The 23,746-nt window shown below is 41.3% G+C and overlaps 1 protein-coding gene across 1 annotated transcript in view; it reads right to left on the bottom strand.

Annotated features, from left to right (window-relative positions):
• Positions 1–935: 935 nt before the first annotated feature.
• The window catches only part of ZEB1 (zinc finger E-box binding homeobox 1), a 242,189-nt gene continuing 219,378 nt past the window's right edge, over positions 936–23,746 (bottom strand). The window contains exons 8-9 of the mRNA XM_082258387.1: positions 18,784–18,964; positions 936–2,431 (exon numbers count right to left, since the gene is read on the bottom strand). Of these exons, the coding sequence (XP_082114513.1) occupies positions 1,884–2,431; positions 18,784–18,964 (729 nt within the window). The 3' untranslated portion in view covers positions 936–1,883. The remainder of the gene's footprint in view (positions 2,432–18,783; positions 18,965–23,746) is intronic.

Below are 23,746 nucleotides of genomic sequence, written 5' to 3'. Positions count from 1 at the left end.
TGTTTCGTAAAGTTATCTAATTTGGCTTGCTAAGGACAGTCATTTTGGTGAATAACGTTAATCCGAAATAAACTGCTTGGCTTCAAGCCGTGTGTCTCACAGTGAATTTTAAAACTTGGTTTTACATATCAAAACCCAGATAACGGTACAAGGATTTGACTGCAAGTGGAAATCTAATACATTCCCGTCTCAAGTTACCTGTTCTACAGTCCAAGGCAAGTATAAATGTTAACATAACACTGTTAAAATCGAATCTCAATGCAAGAGAACCATTTGTAACTCTACTTTAAATCTTATCAACTTTCCAAAATTTCATACTAAAATATATTATTGTATTAATACAAACTACAGTTTTATACACTAGACTGTGTAATAAATAAAGAAATATAAAAATAAGACACATAAATATAAAAGTTTTCTAAAACTAAAAAGGTACAGGTCAGTAAGAAGGGTATTAATACTGCCAGGGCTTTGAAGACATACAGTACAAAAAAAAATGTTGCACAGACCTAAAACTAAATGAACTTAAAAATAATACTGATAGGTAATTTTTTTTTAGCTAACACCATTAACAAACAAGGTCTATAATAGTTAGCATTTTGGAACAAATATTGGCATTTCTTTTCACGTTTTTCACAAGAGGACCATTTTAAAAAATGTCTTCCTATTGGAGGGTCCATTTTAGGATTAACACAAAGCATAGATGTAAATGTTTTTTACATTTTAAACTGGAGCACTGTGTTACAAAACAAAACAAAAGAAAAAAAAAATGGAAGAAGAGAAATTAAGGAAAAAATTAATGGATTTTGCCATCAACAACAAAAAAAAAAAAAAAACAAGGAAGAAAAGAAGATAAACATGAAAAAAAAAAAAAAGACAAAATGAAAAGAAATGGCAAAATCGAAAGAATGGGACTGGGCATAAAATAAAAAAATAAATAAATAAAAAGAAGATTATTTGGCTTACTTTAAGAGGATACCAATACCAGAAATGCTAGTGATTACAGACCACCAACGAAGGCAATTCCAGCCTTTAAAATACTGAAAATGGCACTTACAGCACAAAGGGTCTTGCATAAGGCCAAAAGGAGATACATAGCTTTAAATCCTTCATATATGTACTACATATTCAAGCAAATAGGAACACTGATTTTTGCAAATTTTTTTCCCAGAAAAAGCTGTTACGTCCCTGCAAAATGGAGCTTCATGTAAAATAATAATTGCAGTTTAACCTCATTGAAAAGAACACACCTTTACTCCCAAGCTGCTGTCTTCTTAAGGCTAAAAGTATGCTGTAAATTAACAATTTTGCAAACTATATTAGCTATAAAACTCTACCTTGTTTTGGACATAGCAAGGTAGTAATAACATTTTAAAATATGCATTATTTGTAAAGGAATTTTGTAGTGCAGTTATACTCACATTTTTTTTTCTTTATAAAATAAAATACTGATGCAGATTTAGTAGATGTTTGTAACGGTAATAACAATAAAAAAAAAAAAAAAAAAGATAAAATTTTCTCCCAAATGTACAAACTAACTGACACAATAACGTAACATAATACTGACAAAAATAAATGTTTCCAGATGTGTGTATGAGCAGGATGGGTAGGTTCATTTAAACCTGATTTGCTTTTAACTGCTGAGTCGTATTTTCTATATATATCTTTAACAATACTTGTAACAAACTGGATTCCTAAATGTTAAAATTGCTGTGAAAAATTTCTAAGTTTCAGATTCAGGCACACCTGGATTTTTTTTTAACACAGTAGTGAACAGAAATCACAGTATATATGCTACTGCGTTTCAGAGAAAAAGCATGTATAATATAGAATAAATTTCAGTATAATGTCAAGAGATTTTCCGTATTGGAAAAAAATACCAGCTAAGGTTGGGCAGTGTCATTTTCCGACACGTGATTTTCTGTGACTTCTGGTTCTGGGGTTTGAATTTTATCTACACATTCTTCATCCTTCAAAGTACCTTCCAATGGTCCTGCTTCAACCTCTAGTTCTGTCTCCTCTAAATCATGCATCTCCACACATTCTTTTTCTTCCTGTCCATCATCTGTGTCTTTTTCATCATCATCTTCTTTTTCACTGTCATCTTCCCGTGTTAAGCTCTCACGCTCATCAGAGTCTATCTGAGACGGAGAAGCTTGGGAATCTACATGCTCGTTGCTCAGGGTCTCATGCAATGCTTCTTCATGCTCTGCTCCATCATGCTCTGCTCCATCACGTTCCTCTGCCTCCTTCTTACAGTATGAGTAGCGGTGATTCATGTGTTGGGAATAGGACCCGGAGTGTGAAAACCTCTTGCCGCATTTGTCACATTGGTAGGGTTTTTCTCCAGAATGGAGGCGCATATGCTCAATTAAATGGTGTTTGTGTTTGAAAGCCTTTGTACAGATTCCACATTCGTGAGGCCTCTTACCTGCAAAATGCAACAAAGAGGTGAGTTTTATTTCACAGAATGCCGAGATTCATTCATTTAGATGAAGATACAAAGCAGGCAGAAACACAAAATGTTCACATTTGAAAATGTCGCAGAGGTCTAAATCCCTAAAGTCATGATATCCTGATCGCCTAAGACCCCGTTCACACTGGGGCGACCTGTCAGGTGACCTGGTCGCCTGACAGGTCGCCGTACGTCGCCTGCCATAGAGAAGCTGTGGACCCGTTCTAATAGGAGCGACACAAGTCGCTCCGACTTAGAAAAAGGGTCCGCAGCTTCTTTGGGGCGACCTGGAGTGACCTGCATTGACTTCAATGATATGAAGTCCGTGCCGGCCGCACCGAGGTCGCGGTGCGAGCTGCGCACCGTGACCTGTGAGGTCGCCCCGGTAAGTAGCGTCGCCCCAGTGTGAACGGGGTCTAAATGGAAACTGAAAATTGTAGTAAGCTAATAAAACAAAACAAAACTAAAGAAATAAAGCTCCCCCCCCCCCCCACAAAAGTGGATAGCATGCTACAGGAAGATGAAACATGGAACCTGACAAGTCGCTATAGGCAAGATTGTCTATGTTGGTGGAAAAGTTTGCTGTTTTTCTTAAAGTGATTTTAAAACCCATTATCTTATACTTACCTGCTCTGTGCAAAAGTTTTACACAGAGCAGCCCTCATTCTCCCCCTTCTGGGGTCCCCCGTCGGTGCTCCTGGATCCTCCTGCCTTCCAAGTACTCCCATTCAGCAAGCCAATAGCTAAGAAAGGTACTCCCCAAGACCTGCTGCCTGCATCTACAGACACAAACATCGGGGCTTTGCCCCACCACCGTCATAGGATTTGACTGACAGCAGCAGGAGCCAATGGCTCCTGCTAATATCAATCTGCTCTGTGAGAAGAGAGAGAGGAAGAAGCTGTGCACAGCTCTGGATGGTGACCCAGCTTAGGTAAGTATAAGGAAGGGCTGAGAGGGGAGGGGATCCAAGATACAGGAGGTTTTTTTACCCCTATGCACAGAATGCATTACGTAAAAAATATTAAAGCTTTAGAAACACTTTAAATAGATCCCTGGAGGACTATGTAAAAGTAGACCCAGCGTGTCGTCTGACTAAAGAACAGATTCCATAACACACACATTTTAGGCTGTACAGCGCATCATTTTCTGATAGACTGCATTCTAACATGGAAACCATGGTAAAAGGGAATTTTTACTAACCTGTAAAAAAAAAAAAAAAATAACTCTTTGCTCGGGCCGCTCCTAGAGCTATGCTCATATAACCCCACATACTCCGTAAGACTCCAGTTTTTTTTTACCAAGAAATTAGGAGACAGAGGGGAGGATCTGGTGTCCTGTACTGTACTCCAAGATAAGGAATTTACATTTAAGTAAAAATTATCTTTATTTAATTGTACAGTACAGGTCTTTATAGACAATAGGACATCCCCAAGCAATCAACTGAGGTGTGGGTAACAAAACAGCAAAAAGAGCTGCCGATGGCGCACAAAAAACAAGAGCGAGAATCTGAAAAAATACTCGGATGGCAGCTTGAGACATGACCTTCCACCTGATAGAACCTGGAAAACATTTGAACAGAGGGACCAGGTGGCGGCCTTGCAAAATTTGGATACAGATACCTAAAGCTTGAAGAAAGAGCTGGAAAGAGACACAAACAGACCTGGTGGAATGATCTCTCATGATAGAAGAGGGGAATCCTTTCCTTACGGGTATAACAAATTTTGTCCGAAGGAAGAACACAAAATGGATTCAATCAGGTGATAAGTGGTGGCTGCCATGTGGTGTTTAGGAAGCAGTAAAATTAAAAAATGTTGCGCTGTCCCCTTTAAAACAAATAATAGTGAAATAATAGTGTATGACTACACGTATACATGTGAAAAATCATGAAAAGTGATTTAAGAAAAGCACTCCACAAGTGCAACCACAATATTGTGAACAATCAAAAGTGAAAGCGTTCAATAATCAAGCAAAAAAGCGGCAGGGCCTGATCGCATTCCAGGGATTATTTTAAAGAAACATGCCTATCAATTGGCAGCCGTCTTTATGGAGATCTTTAAGGCTTCCTTAGAGCAGGAGGTAGTGCCTTCTTGCCTGAAAACGTAGTAATTTTCCCAATTCCTAAGAAATACATTTCTTGTACTAATGACTATCATCCCGTGGCTCTGACACCTATTGTAATGAAATGGCTTGAGAAGATTATTCTAAACCACGTTAAATGTGTATTCCGTTAGGGCTGGATAGCTATCAATTTGCCTTTAGGGATAATCGATCCACAGAAGATGCTATGGCATTGGTCCTACATTCTGTACTGAACCATTTGGAAGGTAAAACAGTTAATGCTTATCAATTCAGATGAGCTGAATACAATCTTACTGATGAAATGCATTGCCAAGTTTTATTCACTGGAGTTAAGCCGAACCCTTTGTAACTGGATTTTGAATTTCCTGGCTGATAGGCAGCAGAGAGTAAAGACTAGTAGTTGCTACTCATCAACACTATCCCTTAAGTCTAGCACGCACCTCTAGTTCTTTTTCGTTCAAGAAAAAAAAACTGACAGCTCAGGTCAGAGCCACTGTGCTAACAATCCGATGTAAAGTCAGAAGGTTTTTCATCTTCCTGCATTCTATGCATTAAGATAAAAAACGTTCTGGGTGTAGCAGCCCCCAGCACCCCCTAATACTGATCTAGCCCCATCTCTGTCCAACAATGCCTACTATCGGCCATCTGGGACTCTCTCTCCTGATCTGCTGAGACACAGCCATGGCGCCATTGGCTCCCATGGCTGTCAAAATCAGTTAGCCAATCAGGAGAAAAATGAGGCAGGGCCGAACGGCAGCTCCGTGTCTGAATGGACACATTGAGCTGCAGCTTGGTTAGGGTGCCCCCATAGAAAGCTGCTTGCTGTGGGGGCACTCGACAGGAGGGAGAGGCAAGGAGCAGCAACGAGGGACCAAAGAAGAGGAGGATCTGGGCTGCTCTGTGCAAATCACAATCACTTTAAGGGTACTCCAGGCCAAGCGCTAGTCAAGACTGAAGAAAGGCCAGGGTACGAACAAGAAAATATTCTCTAGGACACACATGCCTGTCCTTGCACTAGGTGAAGTAAGCCTTCCATATGAGACAATTGTTTTTTTGGGAGGTAGATTTTCTTCCTCTAGGTGGGGTAGACTAAAATCAGATAAACCCCTATCCTTCAGTTTCAACAATGCCATTAAAGGCAGTGACTAAGAAGCAGGGTAAAAGAGGGGGGCCTTTCAAATCGTTATAATACAGAATTTGTTATCTAGAGGAGACACAAGGCATTGTTATTTATCTTTCTCATGTTTGGAATTCCTCTTGTAGACACTCAACCCTAGTAGCTGGTACATCATGTGTCTCCCGTTTCTCACTTTGTTCCTACCTTCAATATACTAACATGCCAGTGTTTTTATAGGTCATTCACATTTTCAGTAATTTTAAATTATTTTGGTATGGTTTCTGTTTTTAGCAAAGTCTCGTAGGGCCTCAGGGCATATGCTTTAAAATAAATTGGTATTCAGTGTAGCACAGGACAGGCTTGAGAAAGGGAGTGTGTCACTAAAACGTGTAGTAGCCTGCCACACTGCTCTCGCCCCAATTTATCCTGGAGCACTGCTTGATTCCACAGACACCGCTTGTTGGACATCCGAGCAGCTCAGCGCATCCAGTGTCAGCTCTGGTTAACTGTTCAGGTTGCCATCATCCCAGCTTAGGCGCTCAGACTGTGAATGCTTCCCGATGCATATTGGAGCATTTTATTATGGAAATGGATATTTTCTTTCAATATTTTAATCATTTTTCTGATCTTAATCACTTCTGCACTGTCATTGGAAACAGATATAAGAAAGAATCATTCTTGGAATTTGCCTTGTACCAGTAATCTGGCCTGTTTAGAAGTGGTTATGGCTTGTCCATCGGGAGTTTGAGTAGATTTCTGTGCCATGTCCTTCAGAGACAATTTGATGTGATGAGGATTACAGGAAGCGTCTATCTCCGTTTAAACGTTTGTCGGAAAGGATGGCATATATCAGCCTAAATGAGGTCAAAGGGATTACCGGAGAAACTACCATGAGAGCAAAATGATCTCTGGTCCTGGTTGCAAATCTGTTCAGTTTGCTGTTGAATGTGGAGCCCAGAATGTTCACATCTGGTGTCCCAGTTAAAAAAATTAATTAACCGGCCAAAAACTTGAAGGAAATGAATGGCCTTTTGGACCGTGGCTGACAATGTTGTGTACCCTAGGTCCAAGTACCCTGTTACATGAATGCCCTGGGTCTGCAGAGACGCAAGAATGACTACCTAACCCCTCAGTCCCCCCCCCCCATATTATGTATCCCATTGGGTAAATCCCTCAAAAGTGAGGGGTTTCCTGTTACCAGGGTCACCAAAGGGGTCTTCAGGGTCGGGGTGCCATAGAGATGGATCGAGGCCTGGACCTGGATAGTACCTGCGGCTCATACTGATATCCGATGACCAAAATATCGGTATCGGCATTAAAAAAACCATATTGGTCGATCACTAATTACAAGTCCTGTGTCCTGTACGATTATGATTGTCTGATTTGGCTGCATTTGATTGCTCCAAAAACGAAAAAAAAAAGACTTCGGCCCCTTTCACACATACGTCCGGACCGTTCATTTCATCAGTTCAGTCACATCAAAATGGATGAAGTATTCATCCGTTTTTCGTCCGTCTTGCATCTGTTTTTCTTACATCCACTACCAATGCAAATACAGATGAAAAACGGACCGTTTGTTTACACCGTTTTTTGTCCGATACATTATTTTAACGGAAGAAATAGGCTTTCATCCGTTCAAGGGGAATAGGGCTTTAATCCGTTCAAAAAGGATATATAGACGGAATCGGATAAAAACAGATGATCATCCGTTTTTCCACAGGAATGCATTGATGTCCGTTTTACATCCGTCAACGGATGGATGAAAAACGGACAAACGGTCCGTATGTGTGAAAGGGGCCCAAGGGTGAACTTTTCTAACTTTAGCACAGCTTCAATATTTCCTTCCACTTCACTGATGACTAAACTTGGCCACTAGCGGTCGAATTCTTGAAGATTCAATTTCCAGAAATGTGGCATGTGCATATGTATACAATTTGGTTTTTAAGAACCAAACTCAAGAACTGTGCAGGAAACAATGGTATTGGACCAAGAAATGCACATGAATTTTTCAGAGTTTTATTCAAACCCTGGATATCCAAGCAACTTCTAAATATGCGTACGTACACAAGCTAGCGGGCAGGTAAGTCTATCATAACCCATCATATGGAAAGTTAAAGTGTTACTAAACCCAGGAGCCTGCATTTACCATATCTGGTCTCCCACAGTACACAGGACATGGAAATGCAATTATTTTAGTAAATATAAACGGCTAAATACCTTTTCTCATCAGCAGTATATAGCAGTCTTGTGACTTCTATCAGTGCCTGGGTAAAGCTTGAAGGACTTTTCAAACTGCACTGGCTGTCCTATCCAAAAGCAGGACCCCTGAGCCTTTGTCTGGACAGTGCTGATTGGCCCTGTGCTGATTGCATGCACTCTCCCAAGAAAAAAAAACTCTAGCAATACACAAACTGAGCGTTTGCAGCCTGACTCCACTAACATGTTGTGGGGAAAATGCAAGAAGGGTAGGATCTGTGCATACAGGATCAAACAGCCTTTTTACACAATGCAGAGGATTAACCCCTTAGGTTCCACAGTAAGTATAACAAGCATGCTTTACTGCATATACAGACTCCTTTTACTGTTGTGGGTTTAGTAACATTTTAAAGTAGTTGTAAAGGCACAAGGTTTTTTACCTTAATGCATTCTAAGCATGAATGTAAAAAACCTTCTGTGAGCAGCAGTACCCCCCCCCCCCCTCAAATACCTAACTGAGCCCCGTCTCAATCCAGCGATTCCCGTGGCAGCCTTGCCTCTCCCAGGACAGGACTTGCACTCGTGATTGGCTTTTGGCAGCAGCGGGAGCCACTGTCAATCACAGCCAGTGAGCCAATTAGGAGATTGAGGGGGCGGGGCCTTGCCATGGCTATGTGTGTGAATGGACACACAGAGCCGCTAAATGGAAGCATGCCTGCTTGGTGCCCCCATTGCAAACTGCTTGCTGTGGGGGCAGGAGGGAGGAGCCAGGAGCGCTGGCGTGGGACCCAAACAGAGGAGGATCCGGGCTGCTCTGTGCAAAACCATTACACAGAGCAGGCAATAAGCTTAGTATATGGGAGGAAGGACAGAGCATGCCCTTTCTAGAGGCACGGTCACCTTGCCATGCATGAGCAAGAAAACGTCAGCTCTTAAGCCGAATCCTGGGGATATGGTAGCATAGAGATAAGTGGAATATATATTACCTGTACTACAATGATTCCCAGTGGATGGATTTTCATGAACTGTCATCTAAGTGTAGTCTCTTTTATGCACAGCTGCCACTTCCTTAAAAGCCTGCAAGCATTTTTTCCCAGCAGGTGCCCTTGTCTATTTTAGCTTTTCCCGTAGCATCTGTTCTTCCTACAGACCCTGAATATTTCATTTTATCCGATTCCTAAGTAATGTTGGTCTACATGAAATAAACAAATCACAGACTGACAGGCAGAAATAAATGAATTTCAAAATAACAGATTAGGCAGAAATGGCATTCTGTTTCAAATTAACAGTACACTTTAAATGGCAGTGTAGATGAGACGCGGGCGGTTTTGCTTTCATGCATTTTGTATGTAAAAGGCGATTACCACAAACCTCTGAGCCCCGTGTAGTGCTTTTTCAGTTGTCATTATTAAATGACAAAGTTTAGTGAACAAATTACATTTCATTAATCAGAAATGTGAATACAGAATGTGTAAATGATAGATTGCGCGTCTGGAATACATTATTGGAAGAATATATACATATCGCACAGTAATCTGCGAGCGTCCTAGCAGGTGTGAATGAGTTTCTTTTCTTCCGATCAGAACAGGTGAACAACACAGCTCTGATCTCATCTACAGCCTTCTAATTAGTATGCTGCAAAAGGGAGAAGAACGTACACTCACCGGCCACTTTATTAGGTATACCTGATCAACTGCTTGTTAACACAAACTGCTAATCAGCCAATCACATGGCAGCAACTCCATGCATTTAGGCATCTAGACATAGTGAAGATAAGGGGATTTAAAACAGAGTTCCACCCAAAAGTGGAACTTCTGCTTATATGCTTCCTCCCCCCACTCCGGTGCCACATTTGGCACCTTTCGGGAGGGAGGGGGGAAACAGGTATCTGTTTTCTTGACAGGTACCCTTACCCTTCCCCACTTCCGGGAGACAGCGCCGCGGTACTGTCCCTCGGAAGTTCAGCCCCCCTCCTTTTTCCTCCGCTGCCGGGCCAAATACAAAGCGCAGCGCACTCTGTGCATGCGCAGTAGGGAACCAGCTGTGAAGCTGAAAGGCTTCACTGCCGGCTTCTCTTACCCTGAATGGGCGGCAGAACCCCTCGAGAGCCGATACGAAAATTGGCTTGGGGTCCCGACATCGCGGGAACCCTGGATAGGTAAGTTCTAATGTTTAATGTCTAGGAGAAGCAACAGCACACACTGAGCATTCCAGTGAATGGCTGTGCAGCGGGGGACAAGTCTGATCATTGGAGGAGAGCAGGCTAAGTTCTGAGCATAGCTAGAGAACTGCCCAGGGTGTGTTCTCCTGCTTAGTGTGGTCAGTTTCTAATGGGAAAGCAGAGGTACTGGCAGGGATTTCACACAAAGGGAGCAATACAAAGAGAACAGGATACTTTCTCATACAAGTACATGGTACAGCAGGCACATATCAGGAATATGAAGTGTTGAGGTAACAAACGCTTTAAGTGACTTTGAACATTGCATGGTTGTTGGTGCCAGACAGGCTGGTCTGAGGGTTTCAAAAAACTGCTGATCTACTGGGATTTTCATGCACAACTATCTCTAGGGTTTACAGAGAATGGACCCAAAAAAAGAAAATATCCAGTGTGCGGCAGTTGTGTGGACGAAAATGCCTTGTTGATGTCAGAGGAGAATGGGCAGACTGGTTTGCGATGATACAGTGCATTCAGAAAGTATTCACAGCGCTTCACTTTTTCCACATTTTGCTATGTTACAGCCTTATTCCAAAATTGAATAAATTCTTTATTTTCCTCAAAAAAGTGAAGCGCGGTGAATACTTTCCAGATGCACTGTAGAAAGGCAACAGTAACTTAAATAACCACTCGTTCAACCAAGGTATATGTCGAATACCATCTCTGAATGCACAACACATCAAACCTTGAAGCAGATGGGCTACAGCAGCAAAAGATCACACCGGGTGCCACTCCTGTCAGCTAAGAACAGGAAACTGAGGCTACAATTCGCACAAGGTTACAAAAATTGCACCATGTAATAAAGCTCTAATCATTTCAAACTGGTTTCTTGAACAGGACAATGAGGTCACTGTACTCCAATGTAGGGCTGCCACGACGCGTCGACTACAAAAAATCGTCGACGTGCGTAAAAAGCGTTGACGCGTCAGCACGTGACGTGACGTCACACGCATCACGCGCGAGTTGCATTAAAATAGCGGAACTTCAGCGGTAATGGCGACACGTCCAGCAGCAGAGTACCAGTATCACAAAAGGCTTCCAGCAGCAGTTCCAGCAGCACAGTTCCAGTACAAAAGACAGCGAGAGACCCCGATCACGGTCGTCAAGGGTATGGGAATACTTTCAGCAGAGGCCAAATAAAATGGTCCTCTGTTCCCTTTGCAAAAGTGAAATGGCGTACCACAGCAGCACAACTGCTATGCACGAGCACCTCAGAAGAAAGCATCCTGGCGCACTGACCACAAAGGACGAGCCATCTTTGTAAGTACTAGTACTACTAATTTCAACAATAAAATTAATGCATTGCTAGCTGATGATTGCTTAGGCCGGGCCAGCTCACTTTTCTTAAATGGACTACAAGGCATTTTGCATTTGCAGCCCTCAGTGTCTGTCTTGTGGATCCCTCAGGTCATGATTGACAACAAGTGCAATGATCTGACCATGACCACCAGCACACCTGAGAGCTATTTTGACTGTGACTGCACTCTGCAGCATTATTAATTACAACATTGGCCATGGATATCTCAAAATTCTACTAGAAAAAATACAATTAATATTGTTAGCGTTGAGGCTGAGCATTCATAGATGTGTAAATTGGTAATGTTATTAATTATTATTATTATTAATTATTATTATTGTTGTTTTTCCTCAGGAAGAGGCAAAGCTGTGTACAAGATTTCTACTTTCATAAAAAGGATGTCACTGCTTGCACACCCCAAGTGGCCATTACACTTACCAATAGCATACTCAACATGATTGTAAAAGATATGAGACCTCTTTCTATTGTAGACGGTCAAGGATTTCGTGAGATGATCAGCACATTTTACCCAGGATACACACTTCCCTCCAGGTCCCATTTCACAAAGCTGATGGAGAGGAAATATGAGGAGAATTTTGAAAGATTGAAAGCGTCAATCAAAGATGTCAAATCCAAAATATCTCTCACCACAGACGCATGGACCAGTATTGCCACAGAGGCATACTTGGGTGTCACATGCCACTTCATTAATGAATCCTGGAAGCTTACATCCTACAATCTGACCACTATGCCACTTGAAGATTGCCACACAGCTGAAAACATTGCTAACTGGGTGGAAAAAGCAGCTGAGAAGTTTGAGATATCCATGGCCAATGTAATTGCAGTTGTTCATGATAATGCTTCAAATGTTGTCGCTGCTCTGCGTATTTTGGAAGAAAAGCATCCTGGCATCTCTTCTCTCAGGTGTGCTGGTCATACATTGCAGCTAGTTGTCAACCATGCCCTGAGGGATCCCCAGAACAGCAAGACACTGAGGGCTGCGAAGTGCCTTGTGGAACATTTTAAAAAAAGTGAGCTGGCCACTACAAAGCTTAAAGCAAAGCAACAACAAATGGGTACCCCTGATCATGCACTAATAAATGATGTATCCGTAAGATGGAACAGTACTTTACACATGATCAGTCGCCTGCTTGAACAGAGGTGGCCTGTGACTGCCACACTTTCCGATCCTGATGTCACACCACGAGGGAAGCGCTTCCTGGATTTAAAACATGATCAGTGGAGCTTACTTGAGGAAGTGGAACAAGTCTTGAAGCCTTTTGAGTGTGCTACTGTTTTCTTGAGTGGAGAGTCCTATGTGACTGGTTCCGCTCTACCTCCTTTGGTAAAAGGCCTCCAGAAATCCATACAGAGCACAATTTGCGATACAGCGGCAGTCAAGGCTTTCCAAAATGTTGCTGCACAGGAGATGACCACAAGATGGGAGAGGGAAACTAAATTCAGAGATGACGGAGGAGAAAATATATGTCTTATTGCAGCAGCCCTGGACCCCAGATTCCGCAAACTAAAATTCCTGGCAGCAGAGGATAGTTTAAAAGTTCACCTCAAGGTCCAAGCTCTTGCTCTTGAAGAGAAAAGAAGATATGAGGAAGAGCAAACACATCAACGTCAATGTGAGGAACAGGTTCAGTCAGCCAGTGCAATGAGTCCAGACATGAAACTTTCAGAAAAGAGGCAAATGTCTACAGTAATGGTGAGGATGACACTGATCACATCCAAGATCCAGAAATCCACAGTGAAGTTGTGAGGAATGAGATACACATGTACTTTAGTGAGCAGGCCATTCCAAAGGAAGACAATCCACTGAAATGGTGGAAGGAAAATGAAGGGAGGTTTCCCATCTTGGCCATTGCTGGCAAAGAGTTACTTGTGTGTGCCTGCAACATCAACCCCATCTGAAAGGCTTTTCTCAGTTGCTGGCAACATTGTGACTAAAAAAAGAGCAAGCCTAACTGCAGAGCATGTCCAGGGCCGGATTAAGAGCATCATGGGCTTGGTGCTGAGGATTTTGAAGGGCCTTAAGGGCCGTGCCTTGGCATGCACCCAGAGGAGGAAAGGTGCAGCCATGCATGCCTAATTCAACATGGGATGCTGTCTCTGAAGCCCATAAACACATCCATGCATCGGCAACTGTCCCTCCTTGTCCGGCCTTCGTGCTGTGTGGGGAGGTTCTGAGGGAGCTGCCTGGGGAAGCGAGCATAGAAGCCAGACTTCTGTGTTTACAAGTGACAGAAGAGCGGTAACAGTGAATATGGCCAACCCGGGGCCTATATAAAAGGTAGGGGCCTGGAGCTGCAGCTCCAATAGCCCCTACGTTAATCTGGCCCTGAGCATGTCGATATGCTAACCTTCCTCCATTGCAATGCTATATTATAGGTACAGGCCCCCAACCTGTACCTATTGCACTCTCTTGGGTTGTATTGTTGGACTTCTTTAAACTACAAGATGGCTGTTGGCTGCCTTCAGGTAATCTTTCCTCAGTATTGGCCATTAGAATTTGCACAGTGTTGAGGGGTGCTTGCTTTTTGTTGGACTTGGCTCCTTTAAAACTATGTTAGTTTTTAGGTATGTTTTACATTTACAAGTAACACACACACCAAAAAAATACTGGTCAAACACTGTATATGGAAAACATACCTAAAAAGTAACCAAGTTTTAAAGGAGCCAACTAGTCCAACAAAAGCACTGCTCAACACTGTGCAAAAGTAATGGCCAAAAATAATGGGCAATACAGCAAAAGATTACCTGAAGGCAGAGAGCTGACTTAAGTTAAAGTGTTAGGCAGATATGGCATTTTTCATGCCTGATGCCCTAAAGTGTTTGGCACTTTATGTGTCTCTTGTATTTTTGCACAGTTGCACAAGTTAGTGTTGTTGAGCAGTGCTTTATAATTTATATGGCATTTTGAATGCTTTTGGTTTTGAATTAATGGCATTATTCCTGCCTGATGTTAAAGTGTTGTTTACATTTTATTTTTGCCACTGAAACTTCAACCACATTGAAGTATTTTTTGGAAAAACTTTAATAAAAGTTGAAATATTATATTAGAAGTTGTACGTATCATTTTTTGTAAAGTTATTCAAAGGATTATTTAACTAATCAAAGAAAGAACACTAGATTAAGCAAAAAAACAAAAAATTTAAATAATCGTTAGATTAGTCGACTAATCGTAAAAATAATCGATAGATTAGTCGACAGACAAATTAATCGTTAGTTGCAGCCCTACTCCAATGGTCTCCACAGTCACCAGATCTCAATCCAATAGAGCAGCTTTGTGATGTGGTGGAATGGGAGAATCCCATCATGGATGTGCAGCCGACAAATCTGGAGCAACTGCGTGATGCTATCATGTCAATATGGACCAAAATCTCTGAGAAATTTTTCCAACACCTTATTGAATCTTTGCCACAAAGAATGAAGACAGTTCTGAAGGCAAAAGGGGGTCCAACCTGGTGCTAGCAAGGTGTACATAATAAAGTGGAGGGTGAGTGTATTTGTACATAGAATATTGAAAAATGATTTTTTGGTATATGGGGGAAGCATACTTGTGTTGTTCTTAACCGGTTGCCGACCGCCTGTAAACAAGCCGCCTGTCATTTTCCCCTGTGTAGGAATAGTGATCATATGGTTCTACTATGTAGGACCGTTGATCACTGTTCATACACCTCAAGCCACAGCCAATCACAGTTAGAATCACGCCCCTAGGGACACACTTAACCCTTCCTTCCCCAATAAAGTTAACCCCTTCCCTACCAGTGTCATTTTGCAGTAACAGTGCATATGTATAGCACTGATTACTGCAGTAATGTCACTGGTAACCCCAAAAGTGTCAAAAATGTCAGTCAAGGGTCCGATCTGTCCGCCGCAATGTCGCAGTACCGCAAAAAAAAAAAAAAAATCGCAGATCGCCGCCATTACGCGTTAAAAAAAAAAAAAAACAAAAATGACAAAAATCTTTCCCTTAGTTAGTAAACGCAATAACTTTTGCGCAAACCAATCAAAATACGCTTTTTGCGATTTTTTTTATCAAACATAAGTAGCAGAAAACAAATTGGCCTAAAATGTTAAAAAATTTTTGATTTTTACATTTCTTTTTTGGGAATTTCATATAAAAAAATGTGAAAAATATTGTTATTTTTGCAAAATTGTCGCTCTTCTTTTGTTTATAGCGCAAAAAGTAAAAATCGCACAGGTGATCAAATACCACCAAAAGAAAGCTCTGTTTGTGGGAAAAAAAGGACGTCAAATTCGTTTAGGTACAGCGTCGCACGACCGCGCAATTGTCCGTTAAAATCACGCAGTGCCGAATGGCAAAAAAACCCCTGGTCGGAATGGGGGTAAAATCTTCCGGGGCTTAAGTGGTTAAAGTAGAGCTGAAGGCAAAACATTTTTTCCCCCCATTTTGGATAGAGTAACTTGTAATCCGCCTTGAGTACGATAGGAGACTATCATTCAAAATATAATGAACTATCTTTTTTTCTAATTGTGTGCACTAGCCATAAGGGGGGTTATAACCCCTGTCGGGGGTAAGAGTACAACAATGGCCACTAAGGATGTTCTTACTGGACAGGAACGTGATGGGTGGGAAATCATGCCCCAACAAAGTAAAACTAGTTTCAAAGGGTCATACAGAGAATGCTTTTCTAGCTATTATTTATAACAGCAATTCCCTTGGGATTCTTGCTCTTGGGCATAACTTTCAACATTTTGAGCTGGCAAGGAGGTTTGTTTTCAGGATAGGATCATATGGATAAAATGCCTAAAACCCTGCCAGTCACATATATTCTTTCAGCACTCTTTCTCCCTAGTTGATTGCTGGTTGACACTAAGCAGCAGGCGTGGAACAGTTGAGAACAAAAATAATGGAATAACCTTGGCAAACATCCCAAACGAAGTGGACATGTGCTAATTATTCAGTTCTAAATTGACAAAGCTGGCACACGCGCTTGAAAAAAAATAAAAACATAAAAATAAAATATAGAAAAAAAAACAGTACACCATTAAAGCCTGGTATAAAGTAATAGAACAGTCAAAGGTTCAACCTGCTTCCAACAAACGTAAGCTCCAATGCCAAAAAAAATTAGGATGCAGATTGCCCTCCCTGACTACAAAACGTATGATCTGCAGCTGGCTGCTGCAGGGTAGCGACACTTCAAAAAATAGACCTTGGCCTAGGGTTTGTAGGCCCTACTGCAGACAGCAAACTAAAGCCTCGTACACACACGTCGGAAATCGGCAGGGAATTTTCGTCCAACGACCGATCTGCCGATTTTCGGCTTGTTAGTATGATGCTTCCGGCAACCGACTCCGACTTTTGGGCCGAAAAAAAATCTGGTGTGCAGACTATAAAATTTTTGTCCGCCATCAAAACACGGCCGATTTTCGTGCAGTCAGTACAGATTTCGACAGTGAAAAATCTAATGAGCAAGTCTGGGCATGCTCAGACAAGAAGGAACACAAACAAAGCAAACCGACACATGACATCACTTCTGAAGTAGAATTTTGTCGGGCGAGAAAATTTGTGTGCAGTCTAGGCACATTCCAACCAACAAAACACCACTCTGTACAAAAGACGGACGATCGGTCGGCCGATAATCGTTGTGTGTTTACTAGGCTTAAGGCACTGAGAAATTATAGTATTGGCTTTTGGGACTACCTTGGACTTCTTCCAATACACAGATATACATTAGGTGTTCTAAAAATATAACCTTGTGTTGCGTCAGAATTCCATCCATGTGAAAGAGTAACTGAGCTACATTGATGAAAATATCCAAAATATCAAGTGTGCAGGTCATGACTATGAATTCATGTATCCTTCACCACAACCCTCACCCCCTGTTTTATAAGAGTGTTGTGTAAACTGGCCCAACACTATTCACATATGGATCAAATAGAGAAGTGTTGTCTTTTTATGTCCTGTTAGAAGACTGCAAATTCATACTGGCCTACTACTGCAAAGAGTTCAGTGGAAAAGACACACAGCCAACACAAACCTGAGTAGCAGTCATGGAGACACCATGATGTTTTGATTTAAAGAGGAAGTAAACCCTCCTCTGTAACTTTTACCTATAGGTAAGCCTATATTAAGGCTTACCTATAAGTACTGTAAATATCTCCTGAACATGCACCGTTTAGGAGATATTTACCTTACATGCAGCCAGTGACGTCACTGGCGCATGCGCTCTGAAGGAGCGGCCACTGGTGCCGTTCCTTCAGATTCCCGTGCCGTGACCGTCGGCTCCCGCGCGCGTGCGCGGGAGCGACGTCACCGCGGCTCCGGCCAATCAGATGGCCGGATGCCGCGATCCCGGAAGACGGGCGACTGAACATGTCGCCCGTCATACAGGTGAGTGAGCGACACGGCGGGGGCTCGTTGTAAGGTAAGTATTTCATAATGAGCTAGTATGCGGTGCATACTAGCTCATTATGTGTTTGTCTTTCAGGTTGTAAAAAAAAAAAAAAGTTAAACGAGTTTACAACCTCTTTAATATATTTGCTCACTTGAGTTGAGTATTCTTTCAAACTCCAGGTAAATTCTGCAGAGATTGTGGACAGATTGGAAGAGTTTTGGCTTACACTATTTTTCAATACATGAAGCTCTCTGGCTCACTAAATGAACTTATACAGAGGTGGCTAAGATAAATTACCTAATAGGGACTCATTCGTTTTGCTTTGCCTTGTTTTGGTTTGTCCCTGGCTGCTCTTTCTAGATCTGCCTCATGTCACCTCTTCTGACCAGCAGCAAACCATGTTCCAAAACACGGGTCTCCAGTCTTTCTAAACAAAGGATCATTTTCCTTCAGACTTTAGGGGGTAGAACTGTGGCCAATTGTTGTAGAATATGCCCTGGCAACAATGTTTCATCATTGGTGTCAGTGGGAGAAAAAAAAAATGCCCCATCGTCGTTGTCCTTGGTAGGAAGTGTCTCAACGTTGGTGGAATAGTAACTCGTATTAGTGGGGGAAATAATGCTCCAAGTGCTGGATAAAGACAAGCAAAGGCCACATCGGGCCCGTGGGTCACAGTTTGGAGACCACTGAAACAGTTAAAGTCACTCATTGATAAATGAAAGCCTAATGATCAGCAAGTTGAAAATGCCAAATTTCTTTGCGAGCTACTGAAATTTAAAGGTCTTGGAAAATAGGGGCAGATAGGCCACTGAACTGTGATAATCTGATGTGCCCACAAAAAAAAACCCATCATTAATTAGAGAAAACCCACTTCCAGAGTAATTTTGACCCCCTTACATTTTATTTGCTAAGCAGTTCAAGAGAAGATTAGGAAAAACATACACAGAATGAAAAAAATCTTTACATTTTTTTTTAGTCAGGTACAGGCCGTATTTATAACGGTGCAGAAAAGTAAAAATTAAACTGTGAAAACAGATGCAGTGATTACTTACCTGTGTGTTCATACTTGTGTCTCAGCAGCGAACTGCTCTTCTGAAATATTTTATCACAGAGATCACAGGCGTACAACCCATTCTCTGTCTTCTTTAGCTTCTTTTTGGGTGGAGTGGAGTCGGAGTCATTCTGGTCTTCTACGTTGGAAACTCCTTCTGAGCTCGTGTCTTGCCTTTCATCCTGTAAGTTAGATGTACAAAATACACTTGAGGGGACACTCAAAAATCAATAGCCTTATTCCCCACACTAATTACCCCATTGAATGGGTCACTTTAGCTGCACACCGACACAGAAAGGTTAAACCCTATGACCTTAAATGTAAGCCTTCTAATGATCCTCCTTCCTTGCTGTGCTATAAAGCCCATAGCACAATGAGGGCAACATATTTTAGAACATGTACAGTAATAGTACATATTCCTTATACTGCCCAACCAACTGGTATTTCAGCTGTGGCTCTCAAAAAGCAAGATCTTCCATGACAATCATTTTGTTTGACAGAAACAAGTGTTCAATTACCATAGTTTACAAAAGACAAGGTTGATAAATGGCAAGAACTATTAATCACATGCACATTGCAAAATGTTCCCAGCTTTGGTCTAGAAAAAGCCTTATACAATCTGTATGCATTTTTCTTACAATGGTAATTGTATTATCCATAAATAAATTAATTTTCTTTCCTTCCACTACAGGGGATTCCTCCATTAACACAGTGTTGGTGATGGAATCCCTTCTGCACCGTTATTGTGTTCCACTGGTGGGGAGCCTTCCCAGCCAGCAGAACATGAATCCTGCTAGCAGTTATAGCCACCGGCAGTAATTGCCTGTATAAACACCAAAAGGCTGGTTGTACCCAAGTTGATCCTTTGATCTAAGTCGAACCAAGCTGCCTATAGTTCCTGCTAAACCGGCTGAGATATAATCCATCTATGGCAGGCTTAGGCCAATATATAAAACTGTAAAGTAGTTCTTGCTCCTCTCCTCATACAAGCCTGTTACGAAGGCATCACTCTGTTCTCCGATATTTTCCCCATATTATATTCTAAATATGTCATCATCACTTTGCGGGCAGCACTTTTCGGATTTCTGAATTCAGATAGGGAAATGTTACCAATAAACCTTCTGAGAGATAATAACAAGGTACCATATGTTTTCATTTGCCAATCACCATGGAACAAAAAGTTAATTCGGGGTGTAGCTGACCTTTCATGCTGATGTCGGTACATTTGTCTCTAGAATTGGTAGGAACTGATCCAAATATAAAACTCTCTTTCAATGGAAGAGTCATTTTTGGAGATCTACAGACTGAAGAGCCAACAACAATATGCAAAATATATGCCAACAGCAATAATAACCGAGGATGCCAACTGTCAAACGTCAATCGCTGAGTACAACAAACCCACCAATCTCTCAATCATAGACACAATAAAGATACACTCAGGTGCATGACATTAAATCACTGTACTCTCCTATGGAAGATCTGTAATGTTTTTCAGGAGTAATAAAAAGGAAGTTGTGAATCAGGCTGGCCATACATGGGTCGAATTTCAAAAGAATTTTATTTTGAAAATCAGAAATTTTGTGCATTTAGTGATTCGATGATGCCACCATTGATTTCGGAATTCGACCAACCAAGCCATCAATTTCACCTCATATTACTACAGAAAAGAATTTTCGTGGCTGGGAATCTTCCTTTCTTTCTGGGAATGCACATTTCTTTTTCGATTAGATTTCTCGCACGATTCTCCCATCATTGATTAGAAAATCGTTTGTTTTTCAAAAAAATTCCAACATGACCGATCAGTTAAATTCGATGGCTGAACAAAAATCGGCCGTTGCTGCAGCCCACTAAAGCCTCGTACACACAATCAGATTATCAGAAGAATTTTCTTTAGTTTTTTTGTTGCATGCTAGTCTCATATGGAAAGTGAAGTTTTACTAAACATACAAAAATTCTCGTACGACAGAATTCATCTTCAGAATTGATGTCATGTGTTGAATTGTTTTGTATGCATTCTTTCGTTTCCGAGCATGCATAGTCTTGATCTTATGATTTTTTTCGGACGAAAACTGTATTAATTAAATTCAAAATCGGACGTTATGTTCACGCACAATAAACATTTTATAGACTGCACATCCAGTTTTTGTCATACGAAAATTAGTAATTGGCTGTCGAAAGCACCATACTAATGATCCGAAAAATCGGCAGATCATTAGTCGGATGGAATTTTACTTCCCATTTTATGGTATGCACAGGCCTTAATGGTGCAAAATTCGAACGAAAAATTCTTAGATAATATTTTTGAAAGCAAAGTCTTTCAAAATTCGACCTATGTATGGCCAGCCTTAAGGCCCGTACACACGATAAGAAAACCGGAGTAAAATTTTCTCCGACAAACAATCTGCCGATTTTTTGGATCTTTAGTGTAGTGCTTTCGACTGCTGATTAAAATTTTCATATGACAAAAACTGGATGTGCAGGCTATAAAATGTTTAAGGTACGTGAGCACAATGTCCGATTTTTGTTTTAATAAGTACAGTTTTCATCCGAAAAAATCATAAGAGCAAGAATACGCATGCTCAGTTTTTTGTTGCATGCTCAGAAAGAAAGAATGCATACAAAACAATTCAACACATTACATCACTTATGAAGTTGAATTCTGTCATATGAGAATTTTTGTATGAAAGTAACCTCTTTGCTTTCCATAGGAGACTAGCATGCAACAAAAAACGTATAAAAATTGGTCTGATAATCTGATCGTGTGTGCGAGGCTTTAAGCATACATTTTTAAACATACATTATTCCATAAATCACCAGATCTCGCAGTCCATTTCCTTTTAAACCACAGTAAAGTTATTGGCCTTTTCTCTGTGCCTTATATTTGTACAGGAGGCTGATTGTGTTACATTTGAAGCAGTATTAAACCCAAAAGCAAACATTTATTTTATTGCAGTTTACCCATTCTTAAATGTGATGGCTGCATTTGTTTTCTATTTTAGGCTTTCTGTCTTCTGATGATCTGCCCTGTAAGTCTGTTTTTCAAAAAAACAAGCTCTCTTTTAGGATTTATCAGTTACACGCAGGGGTGTCCAACCCGCGGTCCAAGAGAGTTTAGCATGCGGCACGTCTGGAGGGATGCTGCGCCAGCAAGGAAGTCATGGTGGTTGACAGGGATAAGCTAGGCACATGCACGTACAGAGGGATGCTGGGGACGCCATGCAAGCATAGCAGCCGCCGACAATGAGAAGCCAGGCACGTCTGGAGGGATGCCAGGGCTGCAGTGTTTGTAATAGCACCACCAGCAGGTATTCCAGGGACTCTCGATAGCGCACGGCAAGTAAATGCCACATGATGGTATCTACGGGGATGCAGGCGTGGGCTACGCCCCCCCGCCAGATATTAGTTGCACCCCCAAAGCTCCCTGCCCACAACCTCCCCAACACAACACATATGAAATCCAATCCCTTTTTTTTTTATTCTAGCATGACTTACACATCACAATAGAAAGCAGAACCCAAAAAAAGAAAAGTTGTGGATGAAGGAAGATAGTTCATAAAAAATTATTACTTGGGTAGATACATTATCTATATCAGTGATCAGTAACCTGTAATCTGTCCAACTTTTTCTGCTCATAAGCTATCCTTATTAGTGTATTTTATGTGTGGCCCAAGACAGTTCTTCTTCCAATGTGGCCCAGGAAGGTCAAAAATTTGGACAACCCTAAGGCAGGCCATAGACGATTCGAATTTCGTTCGAAAATCGTAAATGGCAGTGTTATCGAACGATTTTCGTATCGTTAGTGTGGTATGTAAAACGTTCGATTTTCGTACGACAGCAAAAATTCACATATCCAACATGTTGGTTTTTTTTGCGAAAATCGGCCGAATTTCGTATCATTAGTGGGGGAGTTGTATGATTTCGCCTAACAAAACACAGAACACTAGGGAGTGTGTCCGGTAGAGATGTGGTTAAAAGGCACAAAAAGTAGTGTTTTGTCGTACAATTTTCGGCTCACATTGATGGTACACTCGATGATGTGCACGAGCGCCGCTTTCGTTTATCGAACGATAAATCGTACGAAATTCGAATCGTCTATGGCCTGCTTTAGTTACAGGGATAAGAAACCATTCAAAACCAGCAGGGTGCTTTTTTTTTTTTTTTTTTTTTAAATGTAAAAACGTTATCCCAAAAGCAAAAAAAAAAAAAAAAACTGTCTCCTGTAAACTGCTTATAAAGTGTGATCTGGCTTCAGTTTGTTAGTGTATTTAAATCTAGTTCATCAAAACACCCTCTTCCTCCCAGAAGGACAATGCTGCTGTCCAAAGGTGCCCCTGTGCTCCTTCATCCAGAGTGGAGGCACTCTAATACAGGTGCTGTGTTCCTATTGGAAAGATTCCCTTTTAAGTTGTACTTCCTGTCCTGACAGGAAGCGAGTTGGAATCTCCCTAATAGAGACACAGTAGGCAATAAAACTTGACCAAGGCCGAAACTTTTCCATTTACTACCCAAAACACAACAGATTTGGATGGAGCTGGGCTTAAAATTTCAAAACTATATCATGTGTTTTAAAAAAAAGTTTATATGTGGATTAAAAGTAGGGTTTCCACCTCATCCCTTTAAATCAGGACACATTTTTAATCAGTTGCCGACCACCCGCCACAGTTTTACTGCGACAAGGTGGCTCGGCTGAGTGAACCGACGTAACTATATGTCGGGCGCACATGCCCGCTGTCCCCGCTATGTGCTGATTCAGTTCAGAACCGATCAGTCATCAGGTCCAGGCTATTTTTCATGGAAGATCTGTACAGATCTATTGTGACCCAAAGCAATTTATATGCAGATCAATTTATGCCTATTCCAAATTTGACGCTTGCCAGAGTATTTGAATAACCGCACAATTACCAGTTAAAGTAGCACAGTGCTAAATAGTAAAAAATGGTCTAGTCATGAAGGGGGTAAAATCT

Source organism: Pelophylax lessonae (assembly GCF_965119305.1).
Source record: "Pelophylax lessonae genome assembly, chromosome: 5".
Taxonomy (NCBI): domain Eukaryota; kingdom Metazoa; phylum Chordata; class Amphibia; order Anura; family Ranidae; genus Pelophylax; species Pelophylax lessonae.
This window is presented reverse-complemented; position numbering and strand designations above follow the sequence as displayed.